The sequence below is a fragment of the Haliaeetus leucocephalus genome, unplaced genomic scaffold (genome assembly GCF_000737465.1).
Source record: "Haliaeetus leucocephalus isolate CR32 unplaced genomic scaffold, Haliaeetus_leucocephalus-4.0 Scaffold306, whole genome shotgun sequence".
Lineage (NCBI taxonomy): Eukaryota > Metazoa > Chordata > Aves > Accipitriformes > Accipitridae > Haliaeetus > Haliaeetus leucocephalus.
In genome coordinates, this window is record NW_010972742.1 from 5,593,741 (window position 1) to 5,613,177 (window position 19,437).

Below are 19,437 nucleotides of genomic sequence, written 5' to 3' on the forward strand. Positions count from 1 at the left end.
GCGGCAGAGCCAATCGTCAACTAGCGTCGGTGCCCAGTAGGAGAGGGACGCAGGTAGCGGGAAAGCCAATCGAAAGAAAGGCGGGCGTCAGTGCCCTTCGTCATTGGCGAAAGGAGCGATGCAGTTTAGCCAATCACCAGCTTCCATTGCCGCCAGCTCTTAGCCAATCAGCTGCGGCGCTGGGGTGGTCGGCACGGGGGGCTGAGGAAGGGGCTTGTTGGCGACTTGGCGGTTAAAATGGCCTCCCCCTCCCGCCGCGGGCCTGGGGTGCCCCGGCCGGGACAGCCCTCGGGTGTCCCGCTTTGGAGCCGGGCCGGGCTGACGGGGAGCCGTGCCCACGGGAGGACTCCCCCTCACGACCTCCCTGCTGCCGCCCCAGCGTCTCACGGCCTCCTGCTGCGGTGCTTGTGTTCCCTGGCGCTGAGGGAAGGCTGCGGGGCCCGGAGAGGGGCGGTGTGGGGCTGGCGTGCTGAGGAGCTGCTTCCTTCTGTGGCCCTGTTGTTAATGAATAAGAACCAAACCCTGCTTTTCTCACGTCACCCTTTTCAAGGGTGAAAAGGTATGTGTTTAAAAAGGGAATCTTTTCATTTTATAAATGTTATTACTACAGATAGTACTACATAACAGGATTATTGCACTAGCCTAAGCATAACATCTCTACTTGTCCCTGCACAGGAGTGATTAGCTGACACGGCCTAAGCTCTGTTGAGAATGCCTTTTTTTTTTTTTTTTTTTTTTAAAAAACACTAGGAGGAAGATGGATTTTGATAGCCACATCTCCTTTACAGGTCTGTAAAGTACAACCAGCTCCTGTGTGAACATGCACATGCTAAAACAAAGCATGTTTTTGTTCCAGAATCTTAAGAGAAAGCAGGATGCTGATGCTCTGCACGTCCTTTAAAAGGTACTGCAAAGGCCAGGCAATACCTGGTCCAGGCAATACCTTTTCTTTTTTTCTTCCCGCAAAATACCTTTCGCCACTGAAAACACCCACTTTTAAGACCAAACTGAAATGAATGTTCCCGCGGGTGAGCCCAGAGAATAATATTTACATGGGGAGCCCGAGGAAAAAGCAGAACACAAACAGTGCAGCACTTCAAAAGTGAGATAAATGAGCAGCGTTACACAGAAAAGCTTGAAGGCAGCAAATACACCTTCAAACCAAACCATCAAAGTTAATTCAATTTTAAAAGACAAAACTGACAGAAAAATAAATATGCAAGAGCAGCACAAGAAGTGACAAACATAGCCAAAGGGTTGCCTTTAATTTTTATATGTCAGGAAAGCTCATGGACTAGGATTTCTATCCCTTAACACGTTCACTGTAAAGTAAGATTTCAGATCAGGGAGAACACCCCTTTTCCTGCAGTTGTAATATTCCTGTTTTCAGATAGCAATTATGACTATGTCCAATTAATTTCAACAGCTCTTCAAAGCTGATACTTTTCCTGGCATTGCAAGAAGAAAAATAGCATTAAAGTCTTATTATTTTGAAAGAAAGAGCAAATATTTACTGCAGAAGTTCAGCTCTTTGCAGAAGACTGCTACAAGGTAGCATGAGTGATTTACTGCTTTCATTATTCAAGTTAAATAAATCTCCTCCTTTCCAAGCTATTGAATATAGAGTTATGCTGGCAGAGTGGATTACATTTGATCTATGTACCATGACAAGTACTGAAAATTGTGGGCTTCATTGCTATATTCACCCACTCCTTCCTGAACATAAGAAGAAAGTGTCAATACACAGAGCAGCCTTTGCTCTGTTCCTTCAGCATAAGAAAGCACAAAGCTGCTCTGGAGATGTAATGAGTATACAGTCTGACACCATGGAAACTAAGATAAACTCCGTTTAACTCTTTCAACTAACATTCAGGGTGTGGCATGAGACAAAAATTTTCCTATTCATGAACACTTTATTTGCATACATCATAGTTCATGACAGGCTTGCATTAATGCTAACCGAGGCTTATTATTTTTTTATTTTTAAGTGCATGGATGAAATCTTAACCAGTGTGGAAGCAAACAGCCTATCTGATTCAATCTGGTTTCTGTATCATTTGAAAATGAAAGTACTTAAACATACTGCAACTGCTTCAGAAGAGTGAGAAGATGAGTTTCCTGCATTGCTCAGCAGATGGGCATCTCTGATATCAACCCACAGTCTTTACTCTGGGTTTCTTTCACACAGTTTGGGAGGCTGATAATTATGCTACAAGAACTTGGACAATGTTTAAGAGATTCTGTTCCTTACTGGGATTTTTGTTATCACTTTATCATAGTCTGCTAACCTACCCACACCACACCCAAACACAAGCAAACCACCATGGAAAAAGAAAAATCCAAAAAATGAAACCCCACAGTTTTCAACCACTGCTCAAAGTACAATGCATTGTCTTGTTTATTTTATAGCCTGCTTAATTGAAGGACTTGTCTACAGTAGAACCAGGAAGACTCCCCATGCAAACAAAACCTTTAAGTTTACTTGCTGTAAGTTTAGCATTTTGACTCCAGGAAGAAAGAGCCTTGTTTTATACCATCACTCTAGCACCAGAGGTGTCACCACAACTGTCACCTAAATCAGAAACCAAAGACTGAGTTTCTAGCAAGTTTCACCAGGAAATTTAGAAACAAAAAACACAATCATGAAGGAAAGTTTTATTTGATTTGTAATGCCCACATCCTAAGATTATAAGATTAAAGGTATTTTAAAAAAATTTAGCTGCAAAGAAAAAGAAAGAAGCAAAACAAGAACAGATTTTTACACCTTTAGGAAATCAAGAAAAAATAGGCACAAGTTTACATTCATTAGTTTCACATATGGCAGAGGAATGTTTTCATGAAGAGGGGTAAATAAAATCCTGCTTTCCCACCTCCTTGTATGAGACAGCACAAGTCATGCTCTTCAAAGCCACACCGATCTTGTAGATACAACAAGGCAGATTTTTCCTCATATTTTTTTATTAATGTATTTGTGCTTTAAAGATCATAAAGAGCGTCCTAGAGCCATTTGGTTTAGTCTCTACATTGATACTAAAGTACTGAGTACGTACTTTAACCACTGGCGAAGCTTGTTACAACCTCCACATAAAAACTGAAAGTCATGCCTATTTGAAATTCTGTTTAAGCATCAGAAACTATGGAAGGATTTTATTTCATAGCTGCTAAGCCACTTTAAATCCCCATCAGTGTTAAAATCTTGCAAAATCAGCCCAGAATGATTTAACCCCTTGAGAATAAGGGTTTATTATAAAATAGGCAAATATCTTATCTCTAGAGATTCTACCTGAATATGTATCTCATCTGCTACTAATACTGAAGAATTTCCTTTGCTAAAACACAACATGCTGGGGAAAGAAGGATTTTCTAGTGATCTCTTACAAAGCCAGAGGGCAGGCAGGCAGTTGTTCCGTCATAATCTTTTACTCTACCCTGCAAAACAGACGAGTATGAGGTGGTTGCTATTTGGGCCAAGCCCTGCTCTGGATGGGATCGGTGGAAGCAGCCCGAGCTCCCGCCTGGGGTTGCATCCGAAGGAGCTGAACGCAGCAGGTCACTGACCACCACACCTCAGGTCAGGGAGAGCTTCTTCCACAGGAACTGCTCCTCTGAACCCGCTGATCTGCAGTACCTTCAGAGGCTGTAAACACCTTTCTTCTGCCTTTCCTCTCAAGCTACACTGGGATTGGGGAGGGAGAAAGAGCAGCAATGAAATAGCAGGGCAGGGGTGTAGAGAAGTTTAACATCCTCCCCAGTAAAGAGAAAATCAGTTTGTCTCAGCAGACATCCTCAGCTTGTGCAGGAGCAAGTTAGTGTTGATGGGTGGAGGGGGAGAACTCAACGTTCAAGAAGCTGTGGACGTTCCCTAGGAAGATTCCTCTTTACCTTCACTGGGGGGGGGCAATGTACCATATTTGCAATAAGGGCTAAGGAAAAACATAAAGCTGTAATAAAACTGTCTTTCTTCCATTTGATTGATTATGAATTTACAATTTCTTAGCTTAAAAAGCTGCAGTGCAAGTTAGTGTTTGCTTCATGGGGACCCTGTTTCAGTATCCTCTCCCGCAAGGATGCAAAAAGACCAAAGTCAGCAGCCAGTGTTCTTGTCTGTACACAAAGCAGGCTGCCCCAAGCACTGAGGCCAAAATGCACTCAAAGTAGTAAATAAATACACATAAAACAATTCTAAAAATAAGAAATAAACAGCATTGATTGTTTAGAATTACAATCCATCTTATTACATTAATCTTCACATTTTAGCATCTTTTTAACCACTATACAAAGCTGCTGAAGTTACTCTTTCTTCTAAACCAGCCATACAAGAGCACAAAGCACTATAAACATTTTTTTTTGGCAAAGTAACTTGCTTTCAGAATATAATGTACTTTTGAATCACAGTTTACATATAGCAGGTGTGTCATGCTAATACAACATCCTCTCTTTCTTCTCTCACTGCATGCTGCCAGGAGCAAGACACCCCAGAGAACTTTCCTAGTTTCAATTGCTGTCTCTTAAATCCTTCTCATAACAGTTTATTTCATGCAGCCTCATTTGGGTCAGCTGCTCCTCACTTCTGCCTCAGCACTGTCTTGTTTATTGCATTAATCTGGTCTTCAGGATAAGCCACATCAGTCTGATGTGCTTATAGAGCAACAGATGTTATGTGCTCTACACTTACCCTCTTGCAAGCATCTCAGGAGCATTTACCTACTCCTTTTACATCCTCCTGTTTACTTTTTCCCTGCTTACTTCCTTTCTGCTTTTACCAGCAGAATCCATATTAGATATCTGCGGAGGAAGAAAGACATTTGTATTCTCCAAGCCCATGCACTGACTTTCCACTCATATGGAAACTCCAGATTCTTACATATTTTTTTCCCCTTGCAAAAATACAGCTAGATAAAGACTTATGCCTTTTACCTGAACAGACACAAGGGATAATTAATCAGTCTGGAGAAAAAACAGTGAAGCCTATGTTTTTGTTAAAGTCCTCATTTTCTCTTCCCTGAAGACCTCCTCATTCTGAGGCTGGGATTTGGAGCTCTATGTGGACTGAAACAGGAGAAACCATGAGCTGGACCCTCAACCTTCATCTGTGGCATTGCACTCACAGAGGACTCAACAAATCACTGCAAAACTCACACAAAATCCAGGACTGCCTCAAGTCCAGCACACTCCACTGCTGCTATCCTATGCTAGTATCCAACTCAGCACATGTCCCAGAGCAGCCAGATTTCAAGTGCCAGCTGTGCAGTCAGGATCACATCATTTGAGAAAAGCCCATCCCAGCACTACAAGGTGTATCTATATACATATGCATTTGATCTATATCCAAAACTATGCTATGTTTCTTAGGACTGACAGATTATAAAGAGTTGTTTCCTCTCTAGCAGCTTGACCCCAGCTCTCCAGCTACCTGCACACATAACCCCTTTCATACATCACATCCAACATCTACACCTCTTACTACCTTGTGCATAATAGGAATAGGCATCACACTATACCAGTTCTGTCTGCTTGTGTACACCCCACACCTCCTACCGAGCAAAAACTGCTGCTGGCTCATTCTGAAATACAGCAAGGCACTTTGATGGATGTTAAAGACTTTGTGCATGCACAGGCAGGATGCAAATCCACCCCATCCTTGCACTAGCTCGCCTTAAGGGCAAACGTAGACCTCAGCAATCTCCTAAGCAAGGATGACCACGGCACAGAGCCCGTCACCTGGCCTGCAAAGAGCAGCAACACAGAGGGAACAGACCAACTTCCTTAGAGTTTCAGACTGGTTACAAAAGTCTGCATTTTACTTCAGTGCTTTACAGAAGTATTTCTTCCTCCCTGGGAGAGAAATCTTTGCTAGTCACATTGCATGTGTTAAAACATGTAAGGTAAAAATCAGCAGTAATGTCTGTAGAAACACAGCAGAGAAGAACGATAATAAAAATCCCAAAGCAAACAAAGCCTCCTTGAGAAGCTAAGGGTCAAGTGGAGAATTTACCAATGATGTTCTCACTCCCACACACAATCGTAAACATCAGGGATTATCTCCCAGAAAACACAGGCAAAACGGGTACATATGTTGCCCTATTCAAGAGAATCGGGCAAAAACCTGGGCCCAGGCAGTTCATGGTTTATATGACACATTAAAAATAATAATAATAAAAAGAACAGGAAGGTGGAACAAAGAAGAAATTCAAACCATAAGCTGGCAAGTGGTCCTGGATCCATCCCAGCAAACACTACTGGCTACAAAAAGCAGAAGGTCCCACCAGGTTGCTGTGTGTTGAGATAGTCTTGCTGCCACCAATGCACATTGCAGGTAGTTTTATCCATCTCTGGGAGGAAAAAGGTCCTTGTACAAAACTGTTTTCCTCCCCTGACTGGCATCAGATGAGCTCCTTCAGTGGCTCATTTTCACCAGGAAGCATGCCATTCATCTCAGGGGAAGTCTCGGTGCCCAGATATCCCAAGAGGATCTCACTGCGCCGCCGCGAGAGCTGCAAAATATCTTCTGCCAGCGACTGCACTGTTGTGTATCTCACGTTGTCCAAATCAAACATGTCCTTCAGATATTGTACTATCTGGTGCTGCAAAGACAAAAGGAAGGTTTACAGTAACAAGACCTCCTCCCACCTGCTGATACCAGCTGCCTGGACTGCAGCAAGCAGAGAACCCCATAAGGAATTTTGCATGTCTGCCATCCAAGCAAAGATCTGCTTCAGGCTGGGTATTATTTTTGTGGCTAGGCTAGATCCTCTCATGCCTCTGAAACAGGACAGCAGAGCTCCTGAAGTCAGGAAAGCAATCCTGATGTCCATGGCAATATCCATGCAAACATTCAATGAAGGCAACACAGCCTCTCATGATATTATCTACAATAACAAGAGGATTTAGGCTTTAAGATCAAATACGTAACTTTTAAGATCCCATGTACTCTTAGACAAGATATTCTTTCAGTATATGCACCCATAATCTTTTCCAATACTGATGTTATAAACAGATCTTATCACACATTTTTGCTATCACCTATGGTAAATTGTGCTGGGAATTCTTATCAATCTGAATTCAGCAATCTGCATCCCAAAACCCAGTGATTTTTAGAAGGCTTTTGTACAGAGCCAAGTTCTTAATGCCGCATCAGTCACCAAAAGCACACATCTGCAGCTTTAAGGCAGAAGACAGCAGCAGTCCCACAGAGATTAGGTACAGAAAAGCCATCTTACCTTGAAGAAACTGCAGACTTCAGATAGTTGCTGCTTGGGCCCCAGAAAACCAAAGGCTAGAACAGGACTGACATGCTCCGATACGGAGTAGAAATGAGAGATAAAGCCATCTGGTACCTGCCACAGGGAAGGAAAGAATTGGTTGGTCTTGGTTCTCAGACACAATTAGCAGCTTATTCCATATCAGCTACCAAATTCCCTGCCAGAAAGCACTGTGCTTTAGTAACTGAAGTTAAGAGCTACTTAAGAACCTCTCTTCCTGCAGAATTACATTTATCTTTAAGATCCCTTGAAGGATGACTAGAGCTTTCTGTCTTCATGTTTCTAAACTACTATTTTGGGAGGAAAATAAATAGAAGAAAATGAAAGGCAACCATCAGGCAGCCTTTATAGACACTATTTATAATCTCTGGACCAAGCCAGGAAAGGGCATGCAAATATCCAAAACAGAGCTACTGCATGAGAGCACCAATACAGCTTCCAACACTCTCATTTCTCTTTGTACCATCTCACAAAGCAAACCCAGTCATACCAGCTGGTTGTGGGATACGAGTTGAAAACTTGCCAGAGGCCACAGACCCCGTGGCAGAACTGGGGTTATGAAGTTGCAGCTTCCTGTTCCCCAGGTCCAGTAACTCATCTGCTGTGATACTTTAGAAAGCCACAAATTTAAGGGAAGTGCATCAAGTAATAGCTAGTCAGCAATCAGTGCTGGGAAGTGGAGAAGCGCATGAGCCATTCATCGTGCTGCCAGCAGGGAAACTACAATTCAGGAGTAGTCCCTTGTTGTTTGGTGTCTGTGACCATTCCTACGGTATTGTGAGCTGGGAGAAGGAATACCTCTCCCTGACAGGCAACGTTGTCTTTTGAATCCTCACGTTAAGAAAAAGGGAAAATAAACTCAGACTGATTCAGTAAAATACTGGCATGGCACTGGAGCAATGATAGCAGGACCCCAGTGCTCTAAAGCATCACAAAAAATGATTCAGTTCAGTCTCATACCACTTAGATCTTGTATTTTGTCAAGATATAGGTGTTATCTTTTCAACTTCAAATACATTAGGTTCTCTCCTGTTTAATTAATTTTGCTTACCATCAGAAGCCTCCTTTTTGCTTTCAGAACTGACCAGCAGGCAGTTGCTAGAGCCTACAATTAACGGAGAGACACCATCAATTACTGGGATTACTTTAAAAAACAAAACAAAACAAAACAAAAAAACAGTTTACCAACACATTGCCATCAAAATATCAAAGCAGTGGCCCTTTTGTGCCAACAACTCTAAAATTAGTGACAAAATCAAAGTGAACTGAAAGTAGATTTAGCCACTCCAGATCCATTCCAGAAAAGCCAAAGTGTTTTTGAAGATTGCTAATATGATCTGACATAGTTGCCAAACACCCCAGAATGCAGACTGTAAGCAGATCGTTGTTAAAAGGTGCCTCCCAACCATCATCTTCTCAGTCTATGAAACTAATCGGTCTTAGATATGCAGCTGCGGGCCAGGACTAGAGGAAAGTGCTGCTATTTGAGCCTCAGTGTCTCCTGAGGTACCACCAGAATGAATAACCAGGCACAAAAAAAACACACACGTTTTTCCCTACATTTTGATCCTCTTATTCTCATTCATATGCATTGTCATCTTTTAACATCTCCATGGCATCACTGATAAAGGCCGCTAGAGAAGTAAGTCTATTGGAGCCAACCAGATCCTTTCAAAATAAGGAAAGCTTCCCTGTACACAATTTACATGTACCAGAAGACTGTTGTTTAGAGCTTCAGGCAAGCACGGTATTTCTAAAAAGAAAACTCAGCTCAGCCAGGACAGCTGAGGTTTTACTCTGCTAGCCTTGGCACTGCGATCTCACGCTCAGCGCAAGGACTCCCTGTTTAACGCACCGTCTCCTTGAAGCTGTCAGACAGCCAGCGGTTGCGCAGCACAGCCAGCACGGAGGAGGGTGGGTTCTCCAGATCCTCAAAAGCATCCATGAGGATGAAGTCCAGCACAATATCAAAAAAACTCATGCACACCACCTGTCAGAGAGCAGAACAGTCTGTAAAGGGAACAGGTTTAAAAGAAAAGAGACAGACTTTACTCTTGGTTTGAAGCAACAAAATGCAATGAGCTGAAATACACAATGTAATCGTATTTCAGCAGCAGTTCTTTTGCTCCCGGGGTGCTCCTCCACATCCATTATCTTCCAACTCATCTGCAACTTTGTAGAGATAATGTCTTTACCAACCCCTCTTCCCTCCAGCTCCTGCTGAGTGGTCGGCCAGGTCTCTTGCTTCAGTGCATAATGCAGCATCTCCTCATAGCTTTCCAGAAAAGCTTTGGGATTCTGGGAGAACAGAGAAACAAAACACTTCAGAAGGTACAACAGCTGTGGACACATTTCACCGAAGTTTGACTACTCTATTTCAAGCTAACATCAACACATGTGGGTGAAGTTTTTAGCCAAAACACTTTTTGTGCAGAAAGAGAGAATTTATTTCTGGGAGGCATGGATGGCCCCCGGCTCAGCTGTGACTCAAAGCACCTATGTTGCTCCACTTTCTTTAAGGAAGTAGCTAGGACATCTGTATGCAAACTGAGCCACTAAGGGACTAACACCGTGCAAGCAATGATCTCCCTGTTCAGGGGATGATCAGTGACTAAGCCAGTGATTTGAGAACTGGTACGTCGTAGTAACCAGCATACAGATGAAGTTTTCTTCTTTCAACACACTGGACAAGTTCTGGGTGGGGATGGAGGAACAAGTGTCCCTGTGCTCAAGACACAGCTGAGTCATTACACAAACTTCATACCTTTTCAGCTTTTGACATCAGTCCTATCACCATTTGCTTCCCAACCTCCCCAAAAAACAGCTGATTGCTTTCATCCTTCAGCAGCTCCTGCAAAGGGAACACAAGAATTCTCCTGTGAATGCCTACACCCACATGAATTCTGAGTTGGGAGAAAAAAGGGACAGGACACAAAGCAGTGCAATGCTGCATACACCAGTATCATTAACCTTTATTAAGCTGGAGTCTAGAAATCAAAACTGCTCTCTCCAGGAAGTGAGTTTAAAATTAGGCTGGAAGACTGGAAGTGGCAAGAATGGAGGCACAGGAGCCACAGGGTGGCAGTGGGGCCAGGGCACAAAAGCTGCTGTTCAGGCTCTAGACACACATTGCCAGAAGAGGACTGCGGCAAGGAGAAGGAAACCTTGCTCTCCCCACCTCAGAGGTTTGACTCCAGCCCAGTGAAAAGCTCTTAAGTGGGAGTATCAGCTTCTGGGCAACTTTGAAATTCCCAAACTTTAACTTCCCAGAACTAAACCAGCATCAGTGGCCATGTAACCACTGCTCAAGCTGGGCACAGGGAACAGGGGATCCTCTCCCTCTCCAAATCAAACTGATCAGGATGGGATTAGAGCATTACACCAGGGGAGCTTGAGCTGCTGCTGCTTCTGCTTTTACTTGCTCTAGAGAGGCAAAGAGTTCACCCCTGTGCTGGCAGAGGAGAACGTGGAGAACAGGAACCCAGGAGCCTTGAGCTGTTCTCACCTGGAAGGCCTGCCTGACACAATGCAGCTTTGCAAGGAAATCCTGGTCGCTGTAGCAGCCAAGGAGCTCTGTCCTAGAGGGAAAGGGGAAGGACTGCATAAATTTCAGCTCTCCTGATGTCTGTGTTCCTAACAACTATGCTCCCCCCAAAAAAATACTTTCTCCTAGGCAGAGACTGGGAATTAACAACTGCATTCCCTTTGCACAGCTCCCTGGGGGACCAGAGCATCTCTGCAAAGGCTGTTGCAGTGCAGGATTATGCCAGCCAGCCGCACAGAACAGGTGCATTTCTCTTTACTAATTTCCTGGAACAACTACCCTTTCCTAATATGTGTCCTAAAATCTGGGGCTAGTTCCCTGAGAAGTCCGAACCAGCAGGAAGGATGCTAAGAGTTTCCGTCCCCAAAGGGTTATTCTGGTTATAGGGCTGCTCAAAGGCAAATAACATGTTCACACTGCTCAAAGGAGCCTCGACACAAGGATCCACAACTCCAGCTGGCACTTCACCTCAGTGTCCGGCATGCAACTTTCCCTTCTTTCACTAACTGCAGAGCTTCTTCATATGCCGCCACTGGCTTAGAGAGGTGGAACGGTATTTCCTCAAAGTGGAGAGAGTCAAAGAGCTGTAGGGGTGGCAAGAGGCATGGGAGGAACAAAATGATCTTGTTAAATATTTGTAAATACTCAGAGACTGCACACAAGCAAGATGTGCCTTCTTCAGCTAGCAAACTTTTGTCAGTGCCAATTATTTCATGCAAAGATGTTTCTTTTCCCACCAGTTTCAAAGCTGTCTCAGCTCTGACACAGCTCAATATCCCCTAAAACTTACACAACCAAGCCACATTACATTAGATTTACAGTACTATCCTATCTGTTATGGCATGTTTTCTACAGTAGATAGGAAGATGACATGGAAATGCTGGTTGGAAAGGCTGCACTATGTCCCTAATTAAAAACCTTTTCCTAACATCCATCATGAACTTCCCAGCTTGGGGCTGTTGCTCCATGTTTTATCATCTTCCTCTACCAAGATGTGTTTAGCTCCACTGCCTTTGTGGCTCCCCTTCAAGCAGCTGGACTGTGACAAACAGCTGAAACTTAAGTCACCTCTGCTGCAGAGAAGAAGGAGTCCTCAGAAATTGAGCTGTCTTCATCATCCGTCCGAAGCCGCAATGACCCATCCGTCAACGGAAGCATTAAAGTCTTCTCTGGAGGAAAGGAAGAAGCTGCATATTGGAGTTTATGGACTACCATTCCTCTTAGCTCCTGCGCTCTCTCCCTCCCACCCCCACAAACAGCACTTTGTCACTACTTCATTGCCTGGCTTACAGAAAAGACATAAAACCAGACAGGAAACTGGCATTTTAATGTATTTCTAACCCAGCTTCCATACCCAGATCCAGCAGCATGCTGTCTGATGGAAGTGAAGACCCAAACTCTTCCTGGAGGTGGTAGGCTCGGTGCAAGAGGGACTCCAGCTTCTCGGCGAACTCCCTTTTCTGGGACTCCTCCTTGAACATACATAAATGGCACCCTTAGTTAGCCAGCTGGGCAGAGACAGATTGACAGCACAAATATGGAGGGAAATTTTCAGTAAAATGGGATTTACAGTTTGCAGATTAAATGATGGGGGGGGGGGAACCACACGACTCATTAATCCTACAATGCAGCTAATAATGTGAGGGAAGGGAAGCTTCTGCATAGCCTATTCAAACCCTTTGGCTTTTTAGCTTCACAATTTTGTTTTCCTGACAAAAAAAGGAAGAAAGAACTTAACTTTAACCTGCCATCCAGAAAAACAGGTATTTTAATGAGTTACAGATCACTTAATTCTCCTGACTTGTGACTTTAGCCTAATTTCAAGAGGGAATCACATCAGAAAACGTGTGTCGAATACAACAGAGTATCCAGAACTGGATAACAGAGTAAGAGTCCTTGGATTAAGGTGCTGGGCATAAGCAAAGTTTGCTGTAAGCAGCACAGGAGGACAGAAAAAAAAAAGGGAGAAAAATAAGACTTACACAGCATCTTGCCTTCATGCCCCTGTGTCTGCATGAGTATCTCACCCAGAAGACAGAAGCATTAACAAGAAGCATGAAATCTCTTTTGATAATGAATCAACTGTTTTTAAGTTAGTTTTAGAAATACTATACGACTGTTCAAGGAGAGACAACAAGAGAATCCAGATTTGACTTGGATAAATATTATTGACCACAAAAGACAAATATCCCACATAGCTAGTATACCAGGCCCTGTTTATAAGAGGCGGGAACACTTTTTGCCAGCGAGAACTCCTGGAGAGTTAGGAGTTTAGCGCTTTTCACAGTCCTGGGCTACAGCTGCTCTCTTTAGCTTCGTGGTTGTCACTGAGCCATTCTAGTTTGAATCTCCTTATCAGAGGCCTTCCCTGCATAGTCCTCAAGTCCAAGACAACAAGGCGTTGTACAAAAATACTTGTTTCTGTAGCCGTAGGCAGAACGAGTTACTCATCTCCCTGACCCATTTGCTCAGTCAGCAGGGGCATACTTAGCTCCTGCCGAGTTCCCACTTTGCTTTACTCATTAATACACACAGGCAGCTGGCCTCTGCTTCTCCACCCAGCTTCCTAGGAAGTGATCGTGACCATCAAGATCTCCATTTTCAAACATGTTAAAAAGTTACAGACACAACACTACCAGGCAAAAAGCTATTTCTTTCTCTCCGGTGCTGTATTTGTTACAGCCTTTTCCTACCGCAGCCTCTGCTGCTGGAGGACTTGCATGACAGTGACTGACATGATGCTGGAAGGTGGGTAGAAAAGCTGGGGAATGAGGGGGCGAGACTTATTAAAAAGAAAAAGAAATTAAAACCACCCACTCACATTGCATAAGGAAGCCACAGATATAGACAGCTCTTAAACAGAGTCTGGCCCAACTCTGCCCTTAATTTGCTCTTCTTTTAACCTCCTAATTACTGCTTCCCACACCCAGACTGGTCTTTCAGCATGTTCCCCAGCTGACAAATGCAAGGCAAAAGTGGGGACCTACCTCTGGGATGTTCTCAGACATGCCCTCTTGCTGTTTCTTGCTGTCCCAGGGCACGGGAGTGCTGGTACTCACACTGTCCCTCTGCCTGATGGTCAGTGCTTGCTCCCACTTCTGCAGGGCCTCCTCAAACAGCTCCATGCCTGGCAATACAACCAAATACAAGCTGTGAGAGTCCCAGGCCACTTAGGAACAAAGCAATACAGCACGAGTCTTTGCTCACTCAGACAATCCAGTGAAGATGGAAGCCTCTCCCCAACTGATAAGAAAGAATAAATATATTCTATGTCTTTCCCTTTTAAATATGGTTTAATTTGGATTAGAAGTTAAGGAGAACATCCCTAAACTGGTTAAAACATCAGCCGTGTTACTTCCAAAATACTGTTCTCCAGGGATAAACAACCTCCCCAGGGCGATGTCACCCTTGGCTTGTTTACCTTGAATGTAGAGGCTTTCTGCACTGGAATCACCAATGGCTCCAGCATCTCCCATTGCCTGGGCCTCCCACATCCCTGCTGATGCTGGTGTTGGACTTGAAGAGTTGACTACTACCATCTGCAGGAAGGGAACGGAGAGCAGCAAATGCCTTTTGAATTCTCTCCAAAGGTAGCAATGTTAAGACCACACAAACACCACCATCAGTTAAATTTCAACGATAAGCCATTTCCCTTCCCCATGTTTGCCCTTGTGTTTCCCCATATCAGTACTCCCTTGCCTGGGAAGGGGAAGGTGTCAAGGGTTACCAGCCCCCTCCCACTTGGGTTCACACTATGCTGTCAACTGCCAAGAGCCCCATGAGAGGGGAGACAAGGTGAGAAGTCCTCCCCTTCTCCACCCAGCACCACAGCGGTGTCTTTGATAGCACATAAAGTTGTGTGGGAAATACCTTCCCAACCAATTTACACTGAAGCCTCATTAGGAAATGGTGAGCTGTACAACGATCAGCACTAGCAGGAGAGCACTGATGGAGGCGACAGCCTGAGAAAGCTCCAAAGCAATTGCTACAAAGGCACAAGGATTTTGATAGAAAGTTCACATCAGTCCCACCTGCCTGTGCAAAAAACACTGGAAGTGGGGGGAAGTGACCACAGTCCAAACAAAGGAACAGATTACCAGCAAAAATGCAGCTCAGGACTTTGGCCAAGGGGATCCTTGCTCTTTTCTTTGTAAACAAACCTCCTGGGAGGGCTGAGCACTAAGGTCCACAGAGCAAATTGTCAGCTTTCTCCAATTTCACACTAGCGCATAAATGTCTTTTAAAGTCTGACTCAGTACAGTGCTGGGTTCAAACACTATCAATGACCAGTGTTTTCATGTGGCTTAGACAAAGATGTCCAAATGTGAGCCTGATACTAGAAAAAAGCTACAATAATTGTCTGACAGATTAATTCTTGCCCTGGCTCCATTGGTTAATCTCTGCGGAGTATTAACAAATAACCTTGACATCCAGCATTGCAAATCATCAGTTCACTGCTGCTGACTTATTTACTAGATGGCAAAAACGACCCCCAGGTAGCAGATGAGAGAGCAGGCAGAAACTGCAGCTGTGTGAAGGATGAGCTGTTTTTCCATCAAGTAACATGAAAGCAATGAGTACAGTGTCACAGATGCTCAGCTCCCACACAATGAAGGGGGTACGGGAACAGATCCCTCTCCATGTGGATATCCCCACCCATGCACCAGCAGTGGAAAAAGGAATTTGCATAGTTTTTTTATCTAAAGAGAAACAGACTTCAATGATACAAAACCCGGATGGCATCTGTGGGAAGGGAGAAGCCGCAGGGGAATTAAATGGACGTCCCTCCAGGGGTAGGGAGGCCGGAGCTGGACACAGCTTGGTCCTCACTGACACATCCCATCATATCCCAGTTACCCCAGGGGAATATGGGTGCAGGGCTGCACACCCAGCACCGTGCCAGCACTGCCGCCTGCTGGAGACACACTTTGGCCAGCACAGATTTTTGGCAACTTTCTGGTACTTTAACCATACAGGACAAGCTAAAATACAGCAATGCCTGCACATACTGTAGGGTCCTGCTAGCCAACAGCTCCCTTCGAAGGGGTGATTTTTCCCTCTCTTGCCCCAGTATTGCTAATCAGCCACGGAGCCCAAGTGGGTGATGCCAAGGGGGTGTTTCGCAGTAAGCTGCAGTGCACAAAACTGCAGAGGTTGCTTGTGCCACCTGCTGCTCCAACAGCAGCACACAGGGCTTTGAGCAAGGGGGATGTAAAACAGGTCTTGAAGCCACAAATGCTCCCCAATCCTTCTGTGTTTGGACTGACAAGAGGTGGATATAAGCAGTGATGACTTCTGCTGCCTGGTCAAGCCTGAATTACCTGTATTTATAGGCTGCTTTTGGCTTTGGAGGAAATAGAACGACTAGGCTGTGTTTTCAACCTGCACTGCTTCCTGAACAGAGCTATTGGATTTTGGTAGTTAACTTGGTTTTACCAGCCAAGCAACCTGTGAGCAGCCCCAGCACAGGGGCTGCTGGGCCACCTAAGCCACCACCACAGACGGAAGCAAACAAGCTCCCCATTGCTGTGAGACCCAGCGACAACCCAGCCTCGCTCCTTGAGGGGTCACAGAAAGCCCCGACGAATCCCAGCCATGTCCCACACACAAGACCTTCCTGCAAGCCCCTGTTGGCCAAAGAAGTGGGATGTACCCTGGGGCTCTTGGCCACAGGATAATGCTGCTCTAATTTCATGCAGGCAGCTCCACACCATCAATTTGATGTTAATATCAGAACCCACCCTATAATTGTGCCATAACCTGTTTTTGCTCCAAAAACTTTGGCATTATCTATTGGCCAGCACAAGCCCAAGGACTTTGTGATCTTGTTCCAGGTAGGCGCACTTGCACAGGTAGGCGAGCTTGCATCTCCCGGCCCTGCTTCTCCCAGCCCAGCCGAGAAGGTCCTTACCGAAGTGAGGCTGTGGGAGGAACTGGAATGTTTGCTGGGCTCGATGGAGGAAATCCCACTGAGCGTGTCATTGCTCTTGCTGCCAGGACTCTGGACTCTCTTGCTGGAGTATCCTACAGTTGGGAAGGTCACACAAAAACAAAATTTGAGGCCAAGTTCACTGCAGCTGTGAATAGCGAGGGGAACATTGCCCTGTCAAGTGTGACTGTGGATGGGCAAAGCAGTATCCAATACCTAGAAATGAGTCACGGATCTCCTGTATGCTCTATTTTGCTCCGAGACACTAAAAAAGCTGGTATCAGTGGGGATCTGAGGCTCAGGAACGAGTATTTATTTACCACTTATAGATGGCAGGAGGCAAGCACAAGTGGAGAGCATCAAGGAAGAACCCCTCCAGCTTCCCTCAGGCCAGGCAGAGCATGGACATTGCTCCCTTAGTTATTATTAAAAATGCTTAAAGGTTTTCATATGTTTCATAAAACAAATGTTTAATCCCTAAAGTGCTTTGCTGAGGACCTGGGTGAGTCTTACCCCAAAAATCAATAGAATCAGGTGAAGAAGCTGCCCAAGGTCCGGGAGCTGCCACAGAGCTGGACAGACACTCCTGACTCCCCAGCCTGGCCCAGGCCACCCTCCCCTCCAGTGCCCAACCTCGCTGACACGGCTGCGCGTGGGACTCCTGGGTCAGGCGTCATATTGGCATCACCGAGATCAATACGCAACCAGGTCACCGTGTACTTGCATGCCATTATTATCGGGGGAAGCATGGTGTAACAGGTCCATGGTCTTTCCGTAGGAAGGGGGATGGGAACTGCAAACCTTGGTGAGAACCTCAGTGACACTTTTTTCTTGCAAGGGCTTTGAGCTCAGGGTCTCTCCCTTTCCTCCACTAACCCTGTGTGCATGGCACTGTGCTTCAGGCTTCTAATTTCATTCTGCATCGATGCACTACACAAATGGCTTTGCTTTCCTCTCCTCCCAGCTGTCAGGAACTTCCCATCACTCCCTGTACACCCTCTTTACTCCCTCACAAAAGGCTTTTGGAGATTTTCCCTTTCTGCAAGGCCAACCTTTCTTCACGGAGGAGACCCTTCTGGTTGGCAAGATGGGCACTGTGATCCCTCCAGGCTTAAAGCCGCACTTCTCCGGAGCAATCTGCTTCTTTCGACGACGACGACGCTTCAGCTGATGAGCTGCAAGAGCCAACGCAACTGTCCCAAGAGCTGTAGCAAACAGCACCTTACGCAGGCCTGGAGAGAGCCGCAGCTGAGAGAAGACAGACTTTAAACACAAAAGATATGAAAAAGCAACGATGAAAAACCAATTCCACCACCTTTTTTTTTTTTTTTTTTAAAAGCAGTCAAACATAAGACACCTTGGCATTCCCCCTCCCACCCACAAAACACAGCCCCTGCTACACAACTAAGACTTAGCAACAGAGAAACTGCAGAGCATCATTTTGGCAGAAGCTAGAGAACCTGGTCTCAATTCTCATTACCAAAACACACTGCAAAATCTGCACACAGCTTGTAACAGATGCAATCCAGGCTACCCAAATTCAGCTGTGAAACCCTGGTAGCTGAGCTTTATTGCACTACTACAGGTGGGAAATGTATTACTCTTCTTTAAAACAAAAGTCTTTTTTTAGTGTCTTTGACAAAGAGGAAGCTTGAACCTGAGCGTTTCTCCCGGGAAGAGATCTGGGAAGTCCTTCTCTCCCCTGTCCAAGTCCACCCTGAGCAACTCTCTCCCACCACCCCAAACTGTTCATGCAAATCTTACAAACCCTCAAACTGCCTAGGTTCCCCAGCATCACCCCGTCATGCCTCTGTCCCTCACAACTAACACAGACAAAGCCCAAAGAGAAAACCCAAGGAATGCAACGGAAAAGCTTTTCCCACTTGTTGTACCTGTCCGAACGTTGTGTAAACAAACACAGGGATCTCTGCCACGGTCATCGCCAAGGCCTGGATGATGGACATTCCCTCTGTCCTTCTAAATGCCATCTCTGCACGAGGATCTCAGCACCTCCAGGAGTCACAAAGGGGAAGGGCACTTGTGGATGCTGCGTGAGCTGCTCACAAAGAAATCCAACTTTTCTCTGACATCTGGCTGAGAGTCCTGGGGTCAGCCTTCATCCAGCAATCCTCCTCCTGCAGAAAGAGGAGAAAAATCAAGTGAGTGAAGGGAACACATGACCTGCACCTCCTCATACCGCACTTCACAAACCACACACCAGGTCATTGGAGCAGCAATGCTGCTAGAGCCAAGGAGATCTAAAGCATCTTCTCACCAACAGCAGCAATTTTTTTTGCTTGTCCTACCAACCACAGGGGCAGATTCCCAAACTGCTCTACAGCAGCATCATCCCTGGACTCCACAGCTGCCAGAGACTTCTACATACACTAGAACTGGCTGCACGTGGTTGGGATTTTGTTTGCAGTCCCCCTATAAAAAGGTTTCAATGCTGCTTGAGTTTACTCAGAGCTTTCCTGGCCATGCTGGGAGCTGGGGAGGAGGGACGTGCTTCACGTCAAGGACAGAGCTACAAAACGATGTACTGAAACTGGCGGGTGGTTGGTCTTTTAAACACCACAAAGTTATAAACCCTTTAGCCTCGCTCTCTGCCAGGCCAGCCTTTGCAGCAAGCCACCTTCACTGCAGCGAGGAGATGCTGCTCTCACCCCGCACGTGGCCATGCTCCAGCCACACCAGGCTCT

At 45.4% G+C, this 19,437-nt stretch overlaps 1 protein-coding gene across 1 annotated transcript; it reads right to left on the minus strand.

Annotated features, from left to right (window-relative positions):
* Positions 1–6,017: 6,017 nt before the first annotated feature.
* On the minus strand, positions 6,018–18,799 carry FAM73B (family with sequence similarity 73, member B). Its single transcript, XM_010570935.1, has 15 exons — positions 18,628–18,799; positions 17,788–17,998; positions 16,718–16,830; positions 14,228–14,345; positions 13,794–13,933; positions 12,161–12,278; positions 11,875–11,975; positions 11,275–11,390; positions 10,768–10,840; positions 10,027–10,113; positions 9,462–9,560; positions 9,118–9,252; positions 8,314–8,367; positions 7,221–7,337; positions 6,018–6,584 (listed from the first exon to the last, which is right to left on the minus strand). The coding sequence occupies exons 1-15, from the start codon at positions 18,721–18,723 to the stop codon at positions 6,384–6,386; spliced, it is 1,779 nt and encodes a 592-aa protein (XP_010569237.1). The 5' UTR covers positions 18,724–18,799; the 3' UTR covers positions 6,018–6,383.
* Positions 18,800–19,437: the final 638 nt, after the last annotated feature.